The sequence below is a fragment of the Agelaius tricolor genome, unplaced genomic scaffold, assembly GCF_023055355.1.
Source record: "Agelaius tricolor isolate 1412-34295 unplaced genomic scaffold, bAgeTri1.0.p SCAF_9, whole genome shotgun sequence".
Classification (NCBI taxonomy): Eukaryota; Metazoa; Chordata; class Aves; order Passeriformes; family Icteridae; genus Agelaius; species Agelaius tricolor.
The window spans coordinates 21,143,737-21,167,244 of record NW_027269269.1 but is presented as its reverse complement, the minus strand read 5'-3'; the positions used below and the strand labels follow the sequence as shown (position 1 = coordinate 21,167,244).

At 42.7% G+C, this 23,508-nt stretch overlaps 1 protein-coding gene across 1 annotated transcript in view; it reads right to left on the bottom strand.

Moving 5' to 3' along the window:
- The window catches only part of CLCN1 (chloride voltage-gated channel 1), a 57,059-nt gene that overhangs the window by 16,691 nt on the left and 16,860 nt on the right, over positions 1–23,508 (bottom strand). Inside the window, exons 2-9 of the mRNA XM_071433124.1 lie at positions 13,340–13,493; positions 12,690–12,821; positions 11,065–11,193; positions 10,828–10,961; positions 10,005–10,082; positions 6,441–6,519; positions 3,567–3,692; positions 97–181 (exon numbers count right to left, since the gene is read on the bottom strand). Coding sequence (XP_071289225.1) covers positions 97–181; positions 3,567–3,692; positions 6,441–6,519; positions 10,005–10,082; positions 10,828–10,961; positions 11,065–11,193; positions 12,690–12,821; positions 13,340–13,493 — 917 coding nt within the window. The remainder of the gene's footprint in view (positions 1–96; positions 182–3,566; positions 3,693–6,440; positions 6,520–10,004; positions 10,083–10,827; positions 10,962–11,064; positions 11,194–12,689; positions 12,822–13,339; positions 13,494–23,508) is intronic.

The following is a 23,508-nucleotide window of genomic DNA, read 5'->3' as shown; positions in this document are numbered from 1 at the left end:
TAAAAGTGATGTTTGTAACTTTTTGGCAGAAGAATTCCTAACACAGATCATATTCTAACCTTTGTAGAGCAAGGTGTCAGTTTCCCAGGAACTCACCCTATTATAGCAAATGCTGGCAGCTCTTGCAGGTCAAAGGGGAAATCCATGCGGAAGTTTGTCCTGAACAGGGCTGTGATGGTAACTGTGAGAGAAGAAAGGTAGAGGAGGAAAGAAAATAATGAGGTGAGAAGTTAAACGCAATAAAAGCTAGGGCAGGGACAAGGAAACTTGTTTATACATGCTCCTGTGTGGTTTTCCTGTGTGTTTATATACATTATTACAGATTGGCAGACTGCTCTGATTTAGTAGGTTCTATTTCTGAGCACTTGCAACCCTAGCACTCTAGATGGTCTAGGTTTGCTTTCAGAGAATGTATGCATTATTTTTAGCAACAATCCCTGATTTTTACAGGGTTTTCTTTTCTTTATTGTCTCCTACCATCCATCCACTACAGGAAAAAAAAGCTCTTCCTGGTATCCTTACTGACTGAGAGGTCTCTTTGCTGAGGCAGGCAGTGCCTGCATAGCTGAGGAAGCTGTATCACTTCTTACAGTTGTTACTGCCTTCCAGAAACAAAACTCAGATATTCACTGAAGTTACAGCTTCAAAATTTTTGACTGGTACCAAAACTTAAAAATGAAAAGCTTAGAAATCAGAGATGTAAAAGATCAGCTAAGCCCCATGTTCTCCAGCTCACCCCTCCTGGTAGTGCTGCTCTGCTACAATGCAATATTCAAACCTGAGCCGCTTTTTTCTGGAGGTGCATTATTATGGGGAAGCAATAAACATCTGTGTGCCAACAGGTGAAGGATAAATCAGCAATTTAATACAGAGTGGAAGTGCAGCTGAATGAGGAGGGCTATAAATCCCCACTTGTCCTGGATGAAGGAATTATTTGTTCAATGAGGAAATAAAAGAAGCAGTGAAAATCTAGCATACGATAATAACAGGAAGAATTAAGTACTTTTTATTTGGTCAGACAGAACTAGGTTTAGAGTATTAATTAAATGAGGTCTCAGTGGATTATGTTACCTAAGATAGCTAAGCCTAAAACTGCATTCTACTATCCAAATTGGGAAGATCTTGCTCCCTGTCTCTTCCCCCTGCTCCTTCCCTCCTGGCTGTACTATTGTTCCCCTCTCCCATTGGGCCCACTCTGACACATCACAGCCTTCTGTGAGCTCCTTTGCCTCATTAAAACCTGCCAGAAATCCTATCTGCTCTTTCCCTGGATTACTCCTTTGCCAAGGAAGTAAGCTGAATTGAGGGGAACAACAGACCCAGGTGGCAACAGCGAGGGTTAGAAGAACACTCAGGGATGGAAGATGGTGAAAAGCAGGGTGCCTTCTCTTTTGTTAGATCAGCCCAAGAAAGGGATCATCTATCTCAATTCAGTTTTAGGAAATAGTCCATGCCACTAAATGGCAGAGCATTAAAAAGTATAGTGAACTCATTTTCAAAGAGTTTTGCTACAGAATGGCAAAGATGACCAGAGGAAAGGAAAACAGGCACAGCATTTAGTCTGGGTCTTTCTTAGTTTCATCTCTACTCCCACAGGTGAGAAAGAGATTTCCACAGAGAGATTCATCCCACCTGTCTACATCCTCTTTCCTGAATGACTAAGCCATCCTGAAACTAAATGTCTAAGCCCTTTTTTCTCCATTGGCTACAAAATGTACCACTTTAGAGTATCTGTCCAATTCTTACAAGGCTGGAAGTAAAAAGGAATCGGAGAATAGTTAATGTGAACATTTAAGTAAAAATAGATTTGAACTTTAAGATAACACTGAGCCATATACAGAAGGAACCAGAAGGAGCAGAAGGAAGGCAAGGCATGAAATCCTATGGCAAGTAAGATGAAAGCTGGGGACATGGTAAAACAGAAATCCTGCAAATTGCAGAACTCCGGCCTTCCATGACTTGCAAAGAGGAACTCAAGCTTCAGCAGCCAACCAGAGTGGTTGACAAATAACCAGAAGTTATTTGGAAAGTACAGATAACGGTGTAAGGCTAGCCAACCAAGCCATGAGTATCAAGAATCTAGCAAAGATTCTGTGGGTCTAAGAAATAAAAGAATTTTGGTGAGATGCTACACAACTTACTTGCATGTGTCATTCTGATGTGATCACTTCCCTACCTCATTCTTCCTGGTAGCAAGCATAATAGAACATGAACAGAGACTGAAAAGACTGGGTGTGTAACTTTTGAAGGGAAATAAATGAGCAAGAAAAGACATGAAAGGCAAGTTAGAGCAGATATGATAAAAGATCATAAAATAATGAATGACTTAGCTAGATAGAAGTTCCTAGTTCCTTAATACAAGGACAAGCAGACTGACAACACAAAGAAAATGCAGAATTGTGAAAAGGAATGATTTTTCATAGCCAGTTGAATCATGGAACTTTTTAACCTAGACAGTCAATGAAGAAGAACTTAAGGAGCCATTAATATGGGTATTAAAGCTGTCTGGATGATTTTGAAGAAGGGACAGGAGTCAAGATGATTCAGGATTAAGCTAATTTCTAGTGATTTGAGAGACCAAGAAGGGAATCAGAAAAGACAAAGTGAAGGACAGGAAATTATCTCTTGTTATCTGTCTTTGAGTTTCTTATATTTTTCTCTGGAAAGAACAGAAAGATAGGGGTTCTGTTTTTTTTGTGACAGACCCAATGGTTAAATACAGCTGACTTTTAGGCAGTGCTGTACAAAGAACAATGTAGTCACTTTCTACATTCAGATAGAAAGTGTAGTCATTTTCTATATTTCAGAGAATATTCAAACCCCCAAAAAATCCAGCCCTCTGAAGTCAAGAGAGACATGTTGTAGCAGTTATAAATAAATAAACTGCCCACATGGAGCTCAATAAAATAGATGTAATTGTAAGAATAAAAGATGAAGGCATTATAAGGAAGAAGTTTACATAGAAATGGCAGCCTTCTGCACCAAAACTCTATTCCCACAGTGGTTGAGATGCTCTCCTGAACAAGCCTGACTTGTGCAATTTCTGTCTGCAACAAATGTCACTCTCATGCTTTTCAGTTATTTGAGACACTATTTTTTCAGGACCTTCAGTCAGATGCTACCAATCCTATACTCTCCTAATCATTCAATCATCTCAATTTTCTCGATTATCTGTTTTTAGTCAACAGATGACCAAAGCAGGCCATGAGTTTTCCAGCAAGGATTACATCCTGTAGGACAGGATATCTCTGTGTTGCAGCCTGGATGCTGTTCTGAGTAGAGGCAAAGAAAAATCCCACCTCAGGGGGTCTTTTGCTTGCTGAGGACTCATATTCTGTCATTTATGAGTTAGATACACCCCAGCTCTCCTAGGAATAGGTTGGCCTAGACAGCTGACAAGATGGCAAGACACTTCCCTTTCTCCTTCCTTCTGTGCCATTGGAAGTCATGTGTTGTGGCAGAAGCTTCAAACATCATAAAAACATTGTGGTTTTGAGAAAGATGGAAAATAATGCATTAACAGAGCAACTTCTGTGCCAAGAGAGCAGGAATGGCTCTTAGCTTACCTGCATCCTTGTTCCAGACAGCCAGGACTCGGAACATGAAGGCACTAAAGGTGGCTGCAAAGAAGCCTCTCCAATAATTGCGCACAGCAAAGTAGGTGGAGGTGACCTCGATGCTGAAAAGAACTCCTAGAAAGAGTTGGAAAGGGAGCAAAGTTAAAATAACAAGTGTCATGCTAGAAGCATGAGAGAGGGTTCTGAATAGCTCTCTAGAGCAGTGGTCTCCACATTTCTTTCATCATGCACCCCTGCCAATAAAAGGTTTTTGAGCATGTACCCTCCCCCCATATGTGTATTAATTTATTTAAAAATAATGCACATGTACTACTGTACTAAAATATTGTGTACAATATCAAACATGCACAAAAATAGAAAATAAGCAAGGATGAGATAAAGATGAAATAAACATAATTTAAAAATAATTTGTTTTATTTATTAATGGAACAAAAAATTTGTTCTCACTAAAATAGTAATATTCTTTATTTTCAAAAATCTGGGTTTAACACTTTGTAACACAGGGATTCAAAGGTCTGGTTCCATGTTCAATTATTTTGATACTTGGTCTAAAAAGAATATCTCACAAAGACACATAGATCCAAATGCAAGAAATGTATCATTTGCTGTGCTGGATAAGTCATGATACTATTTTTTCAATCCCACCCACCCCATATGCAAAGATTTTTATTAAAATTTGGGTAGTAAATTTTCATCCTCCCTGATGTCAATCATTTGTTGTTGCAAAATAATCAGATGATGTTGAATTTTTATTTTTTTAACAAGTGGGTTCAAAACCCACTGAAAATCATAATCTTGAAGATTTTTTAAAAGGCAGAAATTTCTGTTTTCAAGTTTTTTGAGTATATATAAAGTGACAGTTTTTGTAGCTAAGACATTTACATTGTATTTGGCAACAGATTCACAAAACCTCCACAAATTTCTTTTGAAAAGCAGTTTCTCACCCACTGTTAGAACATCACTTTCACCTTGAAGTACATTAAGTATGTTTACTTTTTCAAAAATAACTGCTAGGTAGCAATCTACTGACAGACACTTGTCATCACAGACAAGATCAGCAAATTCAGAACACATGTCTTTTTGTAAAAGAAAAAGATGCAACTGGACTTTAAATTCTCTTCTTCTCCAAGGTTGCTATCAGATAACCAGCAAATGCCTGTAGGATTTTCATGGTCATTTCCCATCTTGTAATGAAGTATTGTAAAGATTCTACTCTTTCAGTGTCTTGTTTTTATTAAATGAACCACATCAACAACATCCTGCAGCACTTTGTGCATGTCTGGCTCCCATTTCTTTGCTGCAATAGCTCATCTGTGAACACTGCAGTGCATGAATTCCATGTATAGTGATGTCTAGGTAACGTTACCCCCCCAATTCTTCTCTTATTCTGCTCCCCCAGTTGTTACATGTGCAGAGCTCTTCCATGAAACAGTTTTTATTAAAGAAGTAATTTACTGTTGGGAATACAATTTCTGTAGTAGATATTCCTTTCAGTGTCTCACAGAAAAAAGTTCTGCATTTCATTACTGGAATAGAATCTGGAAAATACCATCATCTGAGGCATTTTAGAAACATCTGTACTCTAATCCAGCTGCACAGGAAACCTCTCCTACTGTGCAATTTGTACAGACCCTTGTTTCTTCAAACCTTAAGCAATGTCTGCTGTGCATCTTTCAGCAGTGTTTACTGACAAAGGAACACATTTTAGCCTGCTGCCCTATAGCTTTCTGTGTACGATCACAGCCATTTTTATGCTTTATGGCAGGAAGAACAAGCATTTCCCGTGTGCTATGTGGCATTTTCTCTTTTGCTGTGAAGCAAGAGACCTCAAAGGAGGTTTCTCTACACATTTGTCATTAGGTTGGGTGGAATTTTGTGAAGTATTGGATTGAATGTCACACGGCTTGAAACATCACTGAAAAAATTGTAGAGGTTTGTCTTCATGCTCTGGATGCCTAGATTTGAAATGTCTTGCTAATTCTGATGGCTTCATACCCTCATTACTTAACTTCTCAAAGCACAATACACACACAGGGTAGAGTTCATGGTTAACAATAGCAGATTGTAAATCCATATTTAAAATAACCTTTGATAATTTTAATCTTCTTTTATCCGACTTCCTCTCAGATCTGATTAGCTGGCCATTGTTTGTACCTCATAATGGGACTGAATAAGGGCCTGTGCTAAAAGTGTCAGTTCTGCCATTTCTTGTCATTTCTCTGTGCTCACATTATTAGTATTATCTTCAATCCATAGCCTCTTTGCAGGAACCTTTAAAAGCCACTTTTCCAATTTGTGAGGATTAGTTTCGTTAACACTAGATAATATAATCCATAAATCCACTTAATCCAGTGTGGGCACACATCAATTGCAATTCATTGCAATATGCTGAAAGAAAATAAATTATTGAAGGCACCATGGCCAACCCCCCACATTGGGAGCAACTCTACACCTCATGCACTGCATGTGACAAGTGGCCATGTGACATATTAGGGCACCACTGCCAATACAAATACTTAATATTAGTGAAGCTTAATCTATTTACTTATTATATTAAAAAAATAGAAATTATGGCACTTCCTTTCCACACCCAGCAGATCACCTTGTGCACCCCCTGGGGTATGCACACCCCAATTTGGAGACCACTGCTCTAGAGAGCCTTCTCCTCTTGCCTCCAGAAAGTGGACAACATGTGGAAAAGAGACTGTCAGAGATGCTGGGGAGGTTGAAAACACTAAAGGAGTCTCTGTCCAAAGTAAATGTCACATCAAAAATGTGGTGCAGGGGAGGGGCAGAGGAGAAGAGGACTAGGCGGGAGAGGATTTCGGTACCTGAGAAAAAGGAAACAGAACAGCCACTTGCCTCCAAGTGGTGTCCCAAAGCAGCAGCCAACACCCACAGCACACCCCACAGTCAGGACATCCGTGTAATAATAGGGCTGCTACTGGTGAAAGAGACAAAGAGAGACAGACAAACAGAAGAAAGAAGGAAAGAAAACAGAGAGTGAGTAACAAAATTGGCAGGTATGACTGCATGATGTCACCCAGCTCTGTCTCCAGTCTCAGAGTTATAGCTATGTTTATCTTACTTCTCCCTTCTGGATGGCTTCAAAATATTGAAAAGGCAAGACCTGGCACAGGACAGGCATATACCTGGAATCACACATTCGAGAAACATGAAGAAGGCAGCACCTCACTTTCCTTTGAAACATACACATTTCTGTCACTGTGGAAGAAATGTCTCCTGGAAAATCCTCCAGAGGGTTGAAGGAGCATAAGTAGGTTTTACGCCATCTCTTTTACTTTGGCAGGGAATCTCAGGATGCACATGTGCCACAGAATGCCTCAAAAAACCTACCCTGTGATTGAGTGTGCACAAGGCACATGCATGTCCAGAGCAGAGTGTGGACTGATGCTGAAAGTTCTTGCATGCTGGGTAGGTGAGTGGGTGACAGATCACCCAGTAGAGCATTGTGCTCTCCTGGCAAAAATGGCCATAATAATAAAAAAAGTAATTGGAAGGTATAAAAGGGAGAGTCTTTCTAAAAGACTGGGTACCATTTGCTTGTCAAGGGCTAAACTGGCTTTTCAAATCCATCCTCCTTAATACACAGGGTGGTATTTACCTGCAACAACACCAAGAAGTTACACACCAGGGCAATATGAAGTGAAAGTGCAAGGTATATCCTGGACCAAGCTGAAGATTACATGACTCCCAGGTAATGGAAATTACATTTGGCAATTTGCTGTAAATCCAAAAGAGGAACTAGAGCTACAGAAACCATGATAACTTTCTGTTTGTTCCCATAATACAATGTTATCACAGACTCACAGCAAGTTTTAATCCTGTATTTCTGAATGCCTCTCAATGTCTCTGTTCAGAACTGGGCTAACTGCAAGGTTAGATCAAGGGTAATGGGATCAGGGTGCTCAGGATCAGGCTGCTCGAGTAGCCCTGAACACCTTCAAGGGCAGCGATTCCCCAGCATCTCTTGACGCCTGTGCCACCCTGAACCACCTTTGGGATAAGGGGAGAAATTCTTTTCATGTGTAGATGGAATTTCCCTTGTTGCAAGTTGTGCCTGCTGTCTCTTTGTCCTTTCACTGTCCTCTGAGAAGACTTTGGCTATTTTGTCTGACATCTCCTTTATCTACCAAAGGCAGCAGTTAGATCAGTCCCTGTTTAGCCTTCTGTTTTCTTCTCTAGCACCTCCCAGTCACCTAGGTATGATGCATTCTGGAGTCTCTGAGATTATGTTAATTCCAGATACAAAGAAAGAAACAGGAATTCTAGACTTCTGCAGAGATTTTTTGGGGGTTGGGGTTTTTTTGCTTTATTTTTTTACTGTTAAGACAGATACCATTCTCCTGTATACTTCCAATGGTTCCACCTGACTGAGGTCTGATCCTTGGTTCTGAAACTGTTTTCTCTCAAGACTTTTGGCAGACTGACAAATTTTGCCTTGAAGCCTCAGGCTTCAGCTCAGGCTGTCTACATCTTGCTGGACTGCCCACATATGCACAGTTCTCAGCCTCTCTCTTGCTTAGCCTGATTTTCTTTCTGGCATCTTTTCTCAAGTTATCAACTGAAGAACTTCTGATCTGTAGCTGACAATGATGTTCCTTCCTTGATTTTTTTTTGTTTTAATAGCCAGCCAGAGTAAAAATCAGTATTACTGCTGATGCAAGACCATGTTGCATTTGTCAGCTAACTCATCCATTTGAAGACTAACAGGAAAGTAGTGTATGGAAGAACTAAAGCCATCTTCAAAAAAACCATAGCATTTAAAAACTCCTTATACTTCTGGGCACAATAACCATGCAAAGAGGTTCAGGGCAGCACATGGGAAGAGGGGCAAGTGAAATGAAAGACAAATTATTTATTGATATGTTTCCACTGCTTTAGGAAGAGGCCTCTGTACATGTGCCTCTGTTTAAAGAAATTCAGTGAATCAGAAGAGTAGTACAAATGCATGGGGGAGACATAAATTTCCAAATTTTTCCTCCAAGTGGGATCATGGAAAGTTGTGAAGGGACCACTGGAGTTGTACCCCTGCTCAGAGAGCTGTTAGTTCTGTTCATTCCAAGGCTAGGTCAGGTTCTTGTCTGGGTGAGTCTTGCACATTTCCAAGGGTGGAATTTCCCTGGACACTCTGAACATCTATGCCAGTGCTGGACCATCTTTGTGAGAAAATAACATAATTTCCTTTAACAGAGTCAAAATTTCCCTCGTTGCAAGTTGTGCCTGTTGCTTCTTGCAAGGTTGGCTTTTATTTTTTACTTCTGTTCTCTACTTGATCCTTATTGACTTTCTGGATTGCCCTTGGTACTCTTCAGGTGGAGCAGTGTTAATGGCTGGCAGGGACTGAACAAGCTGCATCATTAGAAATCAGCACTTAAATAGGTGTCCCTTTTCCTGTAACCTTCCCTTCCTTTCGCTGCCACCAGTTATGCGTGAAAAAAAGAACTCGTGTTGCTGCAGTGGAGAGGTATCTGTGGAGAACCTTTCATGAGAGCAGGAAGTCTCACAGCAAGAGGTCAAAGGAAGTGTACATGAAATGTCACATATAGGAAGACACTTGCCTCCAAGAGGAGCCTTGAAGCAACATCCGACTCCAACTGCGCAAGCCGGCACCAGGAGGTCGAGCTGCCTATGCGCATTCTGGAACAGGGAGTGCAGCCAGAGACGGGCATGCTGGGGTTAGAGGGAGCAAAGCCACGGGGTTAGGACCCAGAACAATGAAAAGAAGCAACAGCCAGCAGCACAGTCAGCCACTGCTATTACAAATAGCAGGCTCTACACACTTTAGTGCAGTCTTTAGTACTGTCAGCTGGTCTCCAGCAGTGACATCTGCTCCTTGTGCACAGACAGGACCTACTCAAGGAGAACAGCACCTCCAGCTGTATTACACAGTCACTTTCTGCTAAGAGTCTGCACATAAAGGAGTTTCTACATTTATCCATATGTGCAACTAATAGATTTTTTTATACAACTAGTCAATATGGTGATCAGCCTGCAGAGGCTGTTTGGCGATAGCAGAAGCACAGAGACGGTGTCAGTGTCTATAATTAGCAATGCTGTATAAATTTGGCTTAAAGACAAATTGATCTTTGTCTGCAGCTACTTTTTTATACAGTCAATGATCACAGTGCAAAGGCATCAGTCACAAGATTGAAAACTTGTCAAACACATACTCCTAACCAGGTTCTGTGTAATTTCTGGGTAACATTGGTGGTCCTGCACAGTTATTTGGCCTGTATGTCTGGCCTTGCACTACTTTTGTTCAGCCTGTATTTTACTGCTCTAAGCAGTAGAGTAAACATCAATCTATGCGTTTCCTCTGTCTTCCATGGCCTACCCATACTACCCTGGGTGTCTCAGGAGCTCAGTCTGTGGAAGAACTGTATGCAGAGATATGTGCCTTACCTCATACACCCCACAGAAGATCGACATGAACTTGCTGAGTACCACAGCACAGATACTGGCAATATGTACAAAAGGACCCTGCAAGAGAAGAGGAGGAGAAAATCAGAGAGGGTTGCCTTTTGCTAACTGACAACCATTTAGCTACTGCAGGCCTCATAGCTTCTCTGCCATCTCAGCCAGTAATACAACCATCAAGGCTGGAAATGAGTGCAGCCAGTTATTGAATCAAACCTTTAACGCAGCATCACTGTGTTCACCACCAAACCATGTCCCCAACTGCCACAGGCAGTTGAACACCTTTTGAACTCTTCCTGGGATATTTATTCCATCACTTGCCTTTTCAATGCCTGACCACCATCTCATTGAAGAATTTTTTCCTAATACCCAATCTTAACCTTGCCTGGTGCAACTTGAAGCCATTTCCTCTGGTCTTGTCACTGGTTACCTAGGAGAACTGACTGGTTCCCACCTGGCTACAGGTCTCCCCTGAGGCTCCTTTCCTCCAGATTAAGCAACCTCATTTCCCCCAGCCAATCCTCATAAGATTTGTGCTTTAGACTCTCCAATCTTCCTTAGTTCTCTTATCTCCATTTAATTTTTTCCCTCGCAAAGACTACCTGACTTGTGTTCTTTGATGTTTCCTATATCATGTCTTTGAAAGTGGAAGGAAAATGGCCAGTGAAAAATAGGTGCTGGAAAGAGCAGAGCTTTGAGAAGAGGAATGGTGGTGAAAGTAAGAAAACATTTATAGATTCTTCTTTCACAGACAACTCCCACCTTCCAGACCATGGTCACTGCTGCACACACAATCAGCAATATTTACCTCTTTCCCCACAGGCATGCCACTTCCAAGCCCAGCTGTGAGGGCCACAACTTTGGCCACAAAAGCTTTGAGAGTGAGATACTCCTTGAGGACCACTCCCCTCATAATGGTCTTGAGCTCTGGGATCCCAGACCCTGAAATCAACAGCAGAGCCAGGGATGAACAAAACCCATTGACAAATGGAACAAGAAAAATGAGACAGACAGAAACAGATCTTGCCCTGCCTTCTGCCCTCACCAACAGCCTGTGGAGACACGAAGTGGCAGAAGCTGGCTGCAAACAGGATCAGGCCAAGTGGGACAGCCACCCACACGGCATACTGCAGGGGGACATTGGGGTGCAGTGCTCCATAAATCCACTTGTAGGCTGCAACACACAAACAGAGAACCCATCAGTACCCACAGCTGCTCCAAACAGGCTGGTGGACATCAGAGAATCACACACTTGCTAAATGTGCCCATGCTAAAGCTCCATCAGAAATGGTACCCTCATACTCCTTTTCTAAGACAAGCCTTATTTTGAGTATGAGTTCCCCAATAAAGCAGGCATTCTTCAGAGATGGATAGAAAATACTATTAATACCTGTGCACAAGTGCGGCATAAAAAGAGGCATGTTACATACAGCTGTGAGAACAAATCACTGTGCAGTGCCTTCATTTGGCAGTCTGGGGGTCTTGTGTGGGTTCTGAAGGACAATAACACGGTCCACTAACCATTCCTTCATAAAAAACTAGTTTATAAGCTCTGATTGTGATTTCCCTTCTAGAGCAGCAGAATGGAAGCTGTGCCAGCAGCTATTAGAACAGCAGTGGTACCATTGCTCAGCCAGGTACAACAACTTGAGCTGCTGAGAATCCAAATTGAACTGCAGCTCCTCTGCAACTGCATCTTCTCTACCTGAGCTGGCTCCCCACACAGGCTCAGTAGAGGCTGAGACTTGGCAGGGGAAAAGGAAAAAGAACCCCAAAGGACTCAGCTGCAGGGATATAAAGCACAGGAACCCTCAGAGTAGACTATACCAGTCACCTGGTAGATGGGGAAGCTCTGGAGGGAGGAACACCAGGCTGAAGAAATGTTGGGAGCTTTGAGGAATTGCAGCAGCCAAGAGGAAAAGGTTGGAGTATGTGTGGGCCAGTCAGGACTGGAACATGAGAGTAAGGACAAAGGAACAGTGCAGTTAACAGGATGTTGCAGGGGGTGAAGTGTTTGTATGTGCACACTGAGATGGGGGCTGAAAGATCCTGTAATTTTTGTTGATGGCAAAGGGAGACAGACCACAGGAAAAATGAAGGGAAGGGATATAAGACAGGGAATAGGAGATCTTTGTGAAAAGGGCAAAAGGAGAGGGCACTATATGCCCAGACTGGAAAAAAAAAAAAAAAAAAAAGAAAAAAAAATTAGGGCACTGTATAAGTAAAAATTGGAAAGAACAAAATCAAGGTAAAAAGCAGAAACAGTGCCAGGAGAGCATCTAAGAGCCCCCTCCACCCATCACCCATGTTCTTAATATTCTTGGGGAGAAAGGTTAGCAGTAGAACAGGAAAGGCCACAGTAACACCTCCCTGTGCTCCTGCATATTCAAGGGAGCAGAAAGAAAAGGGATTAAAAATAATTGTTTGTCTTTGACTCATCATACACATCTCTTGTTTCTGCCCACTTACTTCCAAAATTTGCCCTACCATCCCTTTAAAGAACCTCTCCCTCGCCACCCTTTACTACGTTGCCAGAACTTCAAACTTCCCAAGCAGCGAGGGTTAAGGATGGGACAATGATGCCAAAGGAGGAGCAACACTGGTCACTGGGCTTTGTAACACATTCCTATCCTTTACTGGCTGCTTTTGCAACACCTGAATGGGACCCACCCTGTACGGTCTTTGCACTGGCATAATCCACTCCCCAGCTCACCAACGCCATGACCAGACCCAACAGAACCAAGAAAATCCAGTCCTCTCCAAGCTTCTTGGTGACATATTTCTGGATGCGCTTAGCACAGTCTGTGGAGGGAAGAGTGAACCAGAAAAACTGAGTGAACATAGATGAAGCTGTGTCTGTCTCTCCTGTGCCGAGAACTGACTAAAACAAGGATTTATTTGGAGGCATCGTGGGCTTCATGTTGAAGGACTGATACCCATCCCTCTCTCACACAGTTCTGTAACATCTAATGTAGTTTAAAAAACATCTAAAAAAAAAGGAGGGGGGGTATGTACAGGACACACAGGGTGGAATTTAACATCTTGTACACTGGCAGCAAAAGTCTAATACAAGAAAGTCCTTTTCCTCCCATTACAGAGCTCTGTTATGGAAAAAATTATTTACTTGGGATTGCTTTTTTATATTCCAAACATCTTTTCTAGGATGAAAGCTCATGTAGAAAAGGTTTTTCAACCCAATGAGATTCAATTCCTTTCCCTTCCCTCTCTGCTTCTCCCCAGTCATAATTGTTTAAATCCCATCTCTCTTGCTGGCCTACCCAATATCTGGTAATAGGTAATGGAACATGAATTGTCCCTACCTTGACATTTGGAATAGTGCTCTTCTTTGATCTGTACTTGACTGTCACGTTTCAGGGGTCTTCCATTGTTCCTTTGGGCCTGTTTCTTCAGTAGCTTTGCTGCTTCCTTGTCTGAAATGTTATCTGTTATCCGGTCTGTGTATCGGCCATACAGCTAGAGCAGCAGAAAACAAGAGGGATCACAAGGAAAAGGCAAGGCAAATGCTCCTTCACAAATAGCATTAAGGATGACAAGGCAGATCTACCAACAGCCTGAGGTACAGACCCACATGTACCAAGCAGGGAGACTGAGACATAGAAACTCTCAGACAGATGCAGCCCATTTATTTTTTCTTCTTTTTCTTTCTAGTTTCTTCTTTCCAATCTCTCCAAAACCTTTTCACCCCCTTTTTGGGACTACAAGATATGGTCACAGAATATTTGTTATTTTTTAATGTCCTGAGGGAAAAAATGGCTGAGAGATTGAACATTAAGAGACAGAATTTGAGCATTAAGAGACAGCTTTCTGGAGGTACAAAAGAAGGTCAAAGTAGTTCACATGAGGCCGCCATCCTCAGGGCTGTCTCATAGATTTCAGCAGCACTGTAAAACATCTCTGAAGGTTTTGAGAGGCATTACACTCTCAAACAGGCTACAGGAATGTCCTGCATCTGTTCCTCCTGCTGCCAAGGAATGCTTAACAGGGCACACAGCCACTGGTGCTGCTTGTGGAGGAAAAGAAGCAGCATCATGTCAAAAATATCACAGGCTGCTGCACACCTCCAACCATTATTTACCCAAATCAGCATTTTAAGTGCTCCTGTATCTCCAATTCCTCTGAAATTCCTATTTGCTTAAGCCAGTCTGTTTCTTCAGATACTAAACTTGAAAAGCAGTTGGTTTTATGCAGTTCACAATCAGCTGCAGGTTCTCACCAAGGACACTTCTTACACGGGTCTACAGTAAACTGGGCAGTTGTGCTGTCTTGTCAACATCTTAAGGGAGCTTGAAGAACCCTGACCGTGCCCTGTGTTTACCAAATTCCCTGAAGAGCAGCTATCCCACCTCACTCTTTCAGAGTATAGGTGGGGAAGGTGTGCATTTGAGAAGCAGAGAATAAGCTTCTTCTCCTTGCACGTCCTTCAGTGAACCAGGTTTGGCTTTACTTTGGACCAGGTCACCACCTGATGCACTTCCCACCTGTGACAAGGTGACCCTTTGCTCCCTCCCCAGCACAACATCTGCTTCTCTGAGATTTTCTGAGAGGCAGGAGGAGAATGAGCCATGTCTTGGTCAGCAAAATCAGACACTTAAGCTGGAGAATGACAGGACATATGACAGAGATAAAGCACTACCACACACTTAGGAGACACTTCTATTTGACAGTTCCTGCCTCCCCCTTTCAGGGTAACAAAATTGATGTTCCTGTTCCCTTGAGATAAAATAGATACAGAGACTCACTGAAAGATTTACACTGAAGGCACCTCTAGTCCAAGCCTCTGCCCACAGCCTGCAAACTCCAAAGCCAGGTAAGCCAGATTAGGCTGCTCAAGACCTTATCCAGGCAACTCCTAAACAACTACAGGAGTAGAAATTACCCAGCTTCTCTGAGCACCTGTTTCAGTGCTCTACCAACTAGTATTTGAACATAACAAATATGATTTAAGGTCCTAAGTATTTTATTCATTTGCACAAATTCCTCAAGAGACACTTGAACCATGTGTCATAGCTCCCTTTGGAAATCCTAGTGGATTATTTTTTTCTTCACAGAACCCTTATCTATGCTTTTTTAAATCATCCAGTTCTAAAGATGGCTCACCTGCTGCCTCTTAAACAGATTGATCCTGTCTGAACAGATGAAAGTATTCTTCCATTCATCACGGTTTTGGATGCTACACAAATTTAATGCAATTATTAACCACGATTACCAACATATTCTAAGTAAATTAAGCAGACTCTTTGCAGGGAATAATGACCATGCTCTGACCCCCTTAAAACAGACAGGACAGTGAAACATCAGGCTGAAGAATTTCATCTACAGGGTGGCTGCCACATACAGAATGCGATCCTGCCTAGCAAACTGCTCATTTTTTCTTTTACTGTGTCTTTCAGACAGAAATGCCAAATACTAGCAGATTTTAGACAAATGCATCTTCACATCACCTCAGCCAGTGTTTCATTGCTGTTAAATGGTCATGAGAGATGGGTTTATGTCAAATACAACTCAAACCCATGTCAAGTACGAGATTCAAATTAGAATCTTCCATCTGTCAGATGGAACAGCATGACAGTAAAATAGTATGAATGCTGAAAGTCCTCATATGGTATCTTAGTTCACTGCTTCTGCCTGGCTGTAAAATGGTGCATTTGGGATATGGGAAAAAAAGGAGTTAGTCCACAGACATAAAAAAGAAACTGCTGTCCTGGCAAACCAGGTAGTCTCAATACATTTAAAGAATGCTTCACAGATGTGCTTTGCTTCTCCAGGATTCTGGGAGTATCTAAAATGATAGGAGACTGTGGGACAGAGAAATAATCCAGAAATCAGAGGATGACCTCACAGCAAAATTGGGTTAGGCAAGAAATATCCACCCACTAGAAGATATAAAACTAAAAATATAACACAGTACAACTCTGACTCTCTAGCACGAGGAACACAGGGCTTCTGAGCACCAGAAAAAATGAAGACAATTTTATAAGTTCTCAATTACCACCTAAGGGTTGAACCAGAAAAGGTGCTATCATGCCTACTTGGCTAAATGCTGAGGGAGACCACCAAAATGGTGCAAAGCCAGCTGAAGGTATAAATACCACTCAGGATAGATGGGAGGAATATACATTCCCCCCCCAAAAAAACCCCAAACAACCAAACAAAAACCAAACAAACCAACCAAAACAAAACAACCCCAAAAAATAAACCATCCAAGGGGAAAGCACAACAAGGCAAAGTTTGTTTTCAGAGATGAAGCACTTGTCTATGCAAATGATCTTTTGTCTTTCCGAAAACTGGGGAAATGTCATTGTCTGAGTAACAGAGGAAAAACTGCACAGAATCTCAGGGGAAAAAATACATCACAATCTCAAGACTTTTCTGGGACCTATTTTCAAAGGGATCAGCACATGTATGAAACTGCCCTCCTCACACAGTCCAAAGCCCAAGCTATTTCCCATGCCATTCAGACTGAACAATGTATTGAATACTCCAGTCCTGAAATCCCTTTCCCAGCTCTGCCAGTGCATCCCATTTATGATCTGCTGCTCTCAGCCACTGAGGCAGCCTTAGCCTGCACTTCCTTTCCCTCTCACTCCTGCCTTGTAGCCATCCTGCTATTCCTAAAATTATCTTCCTTAGGTGATTTTTTCCTGATGCATCACCAAGGAGAAGCCGTGTCTGACCTCAAAGGTGAAACCTCCCAAAATGCAGCACATATATAAATATAAATGTAAAACATCTCAGTCCACTGCTTAGACACAGAGCCAATGAGGCACATGTAAGGGACAGGGGACAGCAACAAATTAGTAGTTGTTCCTGAAGAAAAGGTGGCTAAGGGGAAATCTAACAGCAGTGTTACTACCTAAAGGGAGAGAGGGGTTGGAGGGAAACATCAGAGTAAGATATCAGGCACAGAGATAGACAAAAAGGGAAAAAGCACAGCTTGCAAGAAAGGAAAGCCCCTGCAAAGGAACACGTCCCCATCCAGCCCCACTTGAGGGTAGTTCAGCACAGGAGCTGGTGCTCAGTGGGGCTGGGGAATCTTCAGTGTTGCAGATGTTCAGAACATGCCTGGAAAAGGCTCTGGACAATGTGACCTACCTTTGGAGTCAGCCCTGCTGTGGGTAGGGGCTTGGGCTGGAGAGCTCCAGAGGCCCTCCCACCTACCTCTCTCTGTAAGCCTGTTATTCTGTATTACTGCATTGCCTGATTTCTTACTGCACATCCCTCCCACTACCCCCATCTGTGTATTGCTGAGTGAGCTCTCTGCCAGGAACACCCTTTCTATAGTCACAAATGGCACAGCTATTAAATACTTCACCAGCTGTAACTGCTTTCTCATGCAGAAATAAAACAATACAAAATCCTACAGTGGAGGATAATGTATATTTTTAACAAGGTATATTACATCATCTGTTATATATCTACTGTCTCTTATATTAATTGTCAAAAATTATTATTATTATTATTATCATCATCCTACTATTATTATGTTATTATCTATTAGCAACTATATGGTTTTTGACTATCAGTTATCTGAAGGTCCAAGGCCAATGACCAAGATTTCACTATTTTGGGGCCTGTGTAAACCAAACCAAATCACATGTCCAACAGAAGGCAACAGGTAGCAAAAAAAGAGCTCAACAGAATCAAAATCTCTGTCAAATGTTTTTTCATATGACAGTGGGGAAAGAAATCTTAATGCTTACTCTGTGTGGAAATGTATGAAAACTTGTGCAAGGGGTCGTTTTTCATGCTAATTACATGATAATAAATGTGCATGTTTGTACAAAGTACTCGTGCATATTTATAATTTATTTGCATGTGCATGAATGACCAGCAAAATATACACATCCACAGCAAACCTGGCTTAGCCAGAATATGTTTGCATGCAAAGTTCCATGATAAATGTACATGCACACGTGTACATGACTGCTTATATAAAATATTTCTAGAACATATTTTTCAGGAAACTGTAAATACAGCTGTCTGGTTTTTAGACTACAAACTGCCTTCATGAATGTATGCTTGCTTGGGGATGTTTCTGCCTGAAGATATGCATGGGAATGGGTTTGATGGCCTTCTTGTTTGTATGTGAGATCATCTATCTACAGGCACTGACCATCAGGCCTCTGGAACTGAGCACAGAGACACTCTGGTGTCAGGGAGCAAGAGCACAGAGCTGGTGGTGTTGCCTCACAGTGTCATCTGTGCCTACTGGAGAGTGGTTTTAGGTGTGTGGGACTGGCATATCTGCTGGATCTGTGTGAGCTGGGATGTTTCTGGGCATGGATGGGCTTTACTGGAGAAAGGGTTTGTATCCAGCAGCTCCCCACACCCCAGCTCACTCCTGGTTCATGGCACACACACAAAGGTGCATTTCCTTCACCCACCTCAGCTCTCCAGCCCCATTTGCACCCCATGGGGCAGGCATGACCCCAGCGGAACTCACCCTGAGGTGGGCACACACACCTCTCCACCCCATCCCACTCCCCCTGCTCACCCTCTTAGTGTGGCTGCTGCAGCCAAAGCTCTGTCTTGTGTTGGTGTAAATAAAGCCTAAACTGCTCCAGTCAGATCTCTGTCCATCTGGGCTGCTGCTTCAAGTAAGCCAGTGGGGTGGTTTGGGAAGACTTTAGTGGAGGAGACATGCAAACTCTCAGATGCTGTAGGCAGTTTCAGAAGAGAAATTCCTGAATATGGCCATGGAACTGATTCTCTCATCTTTGGCAATATGTGACGCATAACTATCCTCACTGGGATGCTTATCTACTGGAAAAGATCTTGGTGGCAAATGTGCCTGTTTTCCTATCATTAAATCACATAAGTCTTTAGGAGACAATTAATGCAATCTCCTTCATTCTCCAATCATTTGCCATCCATGTAAGAGGATTTGTATTCATTTAAGGAGAACCATCCACTTTAGGAATTTCACATTCGCATGCTCTCTTCCTCATAATTTGACTGGATCCTTCATTGCACCAAAGCTGTTTTAGATCAGCTTAATCAGAACAGAGTGGTAGGAAATAAGACACCAGGACTCTGCTGTAAACCCTCCCCTTTGCAGGAGGCTGTCCCAAAAGAAGAGGTAAGGGACATACAGAGCATAATGAGCAAAAAGCCATAACCAGAGTACATCTTATGTCCCAGACATTTTTCTGAGCCAGTGCTTGTACAAACCAGAGCAAGAGTCAGGTCAGGTTTCAGGGTTAGAAAATCCCTCATTTACAGTTGAACTAAGAGTTATCAAAATATACCAATATACATGTAAGGATCTATGACCATGAAGGGCTTTATGGTCAGAGAAAAGTCACAAGAGAGCTTTACTTCATCTACGCAGCTGTACAGATACCCATATACATACATTACTGCTCTCTTTGGTTTTACTCACTCCTGTGCTTTACTCAACATCACTACACAGCTGAAGGCAGCTGCAGCTTCTCTTTGCTGTTACAAACACACTAAAGCTCTGGTTAATTTTCCCCATCCCAGCTTGCCCATTCCAAGTCTCGTTGCATCCATGGCAGGTGACAAGAACCTCTGACTTGAATTACTGGTGGGATCCTTGGTGCAAGTACGGCCATGAACGTCAAAGCCCGACCTGGAGTCAGCGAGCGAGGGGGAGAGCTGGTGGCACTGGGGATGGACAGGGATGTGTGCTCTGAGAGCCCCAGAGCCTGTGTGATCCCAGGGAGACCTGTGCTGCCACAAACCATCCCGTTGTCCAGCCCTACCTGTGGGTAGCTGAGGGAGTTCTCCGGGGAGCGCAGGTCGTCCCCTGTGGGCCCGGCCTCGTGTCCTGCCTCCAGGGGAATCCCGTACCGGGTGCATTTCTCAAAGCAGACATAGTCGTACTGCGGTGTGCCCCCCCACAAAGCTGGCTTCCAGCTGGGATCCTCTGTCTTGCTCTCTGAGCTCTCCATTCCTCCACTCCTCCTCACGCTCCTCTGTAACTGAGTTGCTGCTCTGGGCCTTACCTAGAAGCACCTCATGTTCTGGCAGAGAGCATGGCCTCCGCATTCTCTGCTGATCCTTCCTTTCTCTCTCTCCTCAGACCACTCCACCTTGTCCTGTTCCTGCACTCTCTTTCACTCTGCCCCTCCTCCTCCTCCTTGTGCCTCTCTCACTTTCTTCCCTTCCTGCCCAAAGGGTTCAACTATATTTATAGCAACCTTCTTCAGCCACATGATTCCCCAGTGCCGTGTCTGATCTCAGCAAAAGGCAATAACTCTGCTGGGATTGAATATCAGGTGTGAGCAAGAGGGGAACTCCTGAAGGAGAGGGAGGGGGCAGGGGGAAGGAGGTGGTGTGACAGAGCTACGAGCACACAGACAGAAAGCAGAGAGGAGGAAGCAGAAATTATTATCCAGGATATCTCTTCTTTCACAGCTCCCTATCCCACGCACTCTGTTTGCAATGAGAACAAAGGTCAGTGGGCTTCCTCATTTTCTCCCCAGACACCAGGTGCCCTAAAGACTGAACAACAACCATAAAGAAGCCAGCAGCTATGGTGAGATGGAACGAGATGGGTGTTTGCTCAGTGTCCCAAGACCATTTTTCTAAGCATACAATTCACAGCAGCAAGCCCTAATGGAAAAGTCAGACATCCCTGTAAACTGCTGAACATTACAGTCTAATCTCAGCCTTCCCAGGTGTTCTTATGGGGAATACTTTGCACTTCAAAGCACATCACCAAACTGCTCTGTGGGTACTCAATTATAGGTGTATGCAGAAATTTAATTCTTCTTGATGCTCACTTTTCCACAGAGTAGAGCATTCAACACCTTCTCCTCTCCACTCTGCCACTTGTTTCTCAGCCAGGGAGACAAGCAACAAGCTCAGCCAACACCAGTGAGCTACCAGCCAGCAACAGGAATGAGAAGCATGTTAAAGCAACTTGGCCTAGAGACACCTCCCAGTACTGTCAGAGTGCTGCCTGGAACCATATTTCTTCTGGGGGCCATTTTAATTAGGGAGGAGGAGAGAGTTCAAGGTCCCAGAAACTGTATACAAGAAAAAAGACCTCATATGCCAAGCTACTCATACTGAGTAAGAGATTTGCAGGCAGGATGGGGTAGAGAGAAGGGCAAAACACCCCTTTTTGGGCCCAGAACAGTGGTCTCATTATTTCATTTTGAAGACTCTTGTAAAACATTTCTTCTTTTGCTTTTTTTTTTTAGTCTGCATGGTCCTCGAGAGAGGAAGGTAGAAAGAGTCTCCATGAGGAAGACACACTTAATTTCTTGCACAAACCACCTCCCCCATGCTCCTGCTAAGAAATAGATATCCATTAGCAGTAATATCCACATGGATAAGGTTAGTGTGTGCAATCTACAACTGGTATCAGGCCAGGCAAGCACTGAATGTACTGAATATTTACAAAAGCAATATTAGTGCTGCCTCAAAATTTACAGGCTCTCCTATTTCATTCTCACCAGCACTCACTTTACTGTCAACAAGCACTGTCTTCTGGAGAAAGACTGTGTCCCATAGGCAGGACAAAACTTGAAATGAATCACCTTAAAGAAGAGTTTCTAAGTGACTGTGTCTAGGAAATCAGAGAAAAATATTTGGTTGCCCTCACAGGTTACAATCAAAAAGTTATAAATTGCTCCCAACCTATTGAGATGCCTTTGGAAGGACATTGTCATTATGGCTTATATAAAAAATGATGCATAGCACAATCTATATAGTATGAAATATAAAAAAAGTCTAAAATATAAGGTACATCATGTTATAGGGAGCCTAAAAACTGAACACAGTAGAGCCCAGCAAACATCAAAGCTGTAATACAGCACCAGATCTTCAGCCACTATTATATGTACTGGAGGAGAACACTCATCAGAGCCACTGCAGAAAACAAATGAGAACCTTTAGCCAAAAGTGCACTCCTCCAGCTCTTGTTTTTCAACAGGCACAAGAATGGCACATTAAAAATTGCTGCAGTATAAAAATGAACCCTCTACTGCCAGCTAATCAAACTCTACTCCCTGTCTTGCATGATACTGTTGTGGAATTTCCATAGGAAACAACGACATAATAATAGCTCAAAATAGGACAATTCTACCCTGAAAGGCTTTTTCCAAGAACTGGAAAACGTTTTTTTCCCTCTCAGCTTCCTAACTGGCCCCAGCCTCACTCACCTCATCAATAAAAGCACGAAGGACCCCAAGGCCAACCAAGTGACTCCAGATGCTACTTGAAGAAGAAACCTTTACTATCCTCACTAGGAAGACATCCTACAAACCCCCTGAGCCCCCACTCATGCTTCCCACAGTGTAACAAGCCTCAGCCAGTGCATGGCAATGCTGCAACTATGCAGCTGATCCTGAGCAATCACTGTGTGCATGGTGGCACCTATGCATTAGGGAAGACCTGGCTCATCTGCAGCTAAGAACCCCAAACTCAACTAATTCCCACTTCTCATCAAACAGAGTCACCGCCTCTAGTCTCCGTACCCAGATATTGTCTAACAAGGAAACAATGAGAACTGAAATTTGTCATTTCAGTGCTTGACAAAATATATGCAATCTTTGGAGATACTGGATTTATTTCACAATAGTTCCTGTGTCCTGAACACTAATCTTACCATGCTACTGAGCTTATAAATCAACCTCTTTCCCCTTGGAGGTGAAAGTGCTTTGTCAGCTCTCTGGAAATTATTAACAATCCTTGCTATTTCACAAGGTACCAATAATCTCTGTCACAGCCTCCAGCCTCACCGGCACTACCTTAGTTAAATTCAAGCAGCTACTCTCAACTTGTATTTGCCCTGAGATTTCAATTTGCTTCTATTTCACTCTCAGAAGAACTTGTAGACTCAACAGTTTGTCCACTTTTTCCAGCTGGCACAGCTGAACCTAAAGAAAAGTAAAATTCTGGCTTTACTCATAATCTTTTCCATGTTTTCAGATCTGCAAATAAAAACATAAACAAAGAATACAGAGAACACCTTGGAAAAAAAATCTGCCTTTCTGCACTGCTGCCCAGCAACTCCCCTATCACTCTTCCTGCAATCTCCTGCCACAGCTCTTCTTCATATATTTTTTTTATTGCCTCTCTGTCCTGCTTTCTATTTCCCAGGCCTTGCTCTGCACTTCCACCAGGACTCACAATGGAGTCTTTCTGATGCTTCAGAGGTTACCAGCACACTCAGGAGACTACCACAGAGCTGGAGAAAGACGTAAAAACAAGAGGAAGGTGTCATAACCATTTGCACTAGCCACAAACACAGATGACCTGCCCACATGGCTTTACTCCTCAGGTGCACCTAAGCCTCTTGAAAAGGCTCACAAAAATTTCTAGACCTCCCCATGGCATGCAAGTTACACAATCTGCTCATACAGCATTTTTTTTTGACCATTGCATTTTACAGGCTCTAGTGGGACTCCAAAATGTGTTTCAAGAAAACATGTTTGTGATAGATGAAAATACAGCTACAGTCCAAATTAGGGTATTAAATGACAATAAAGAAAAG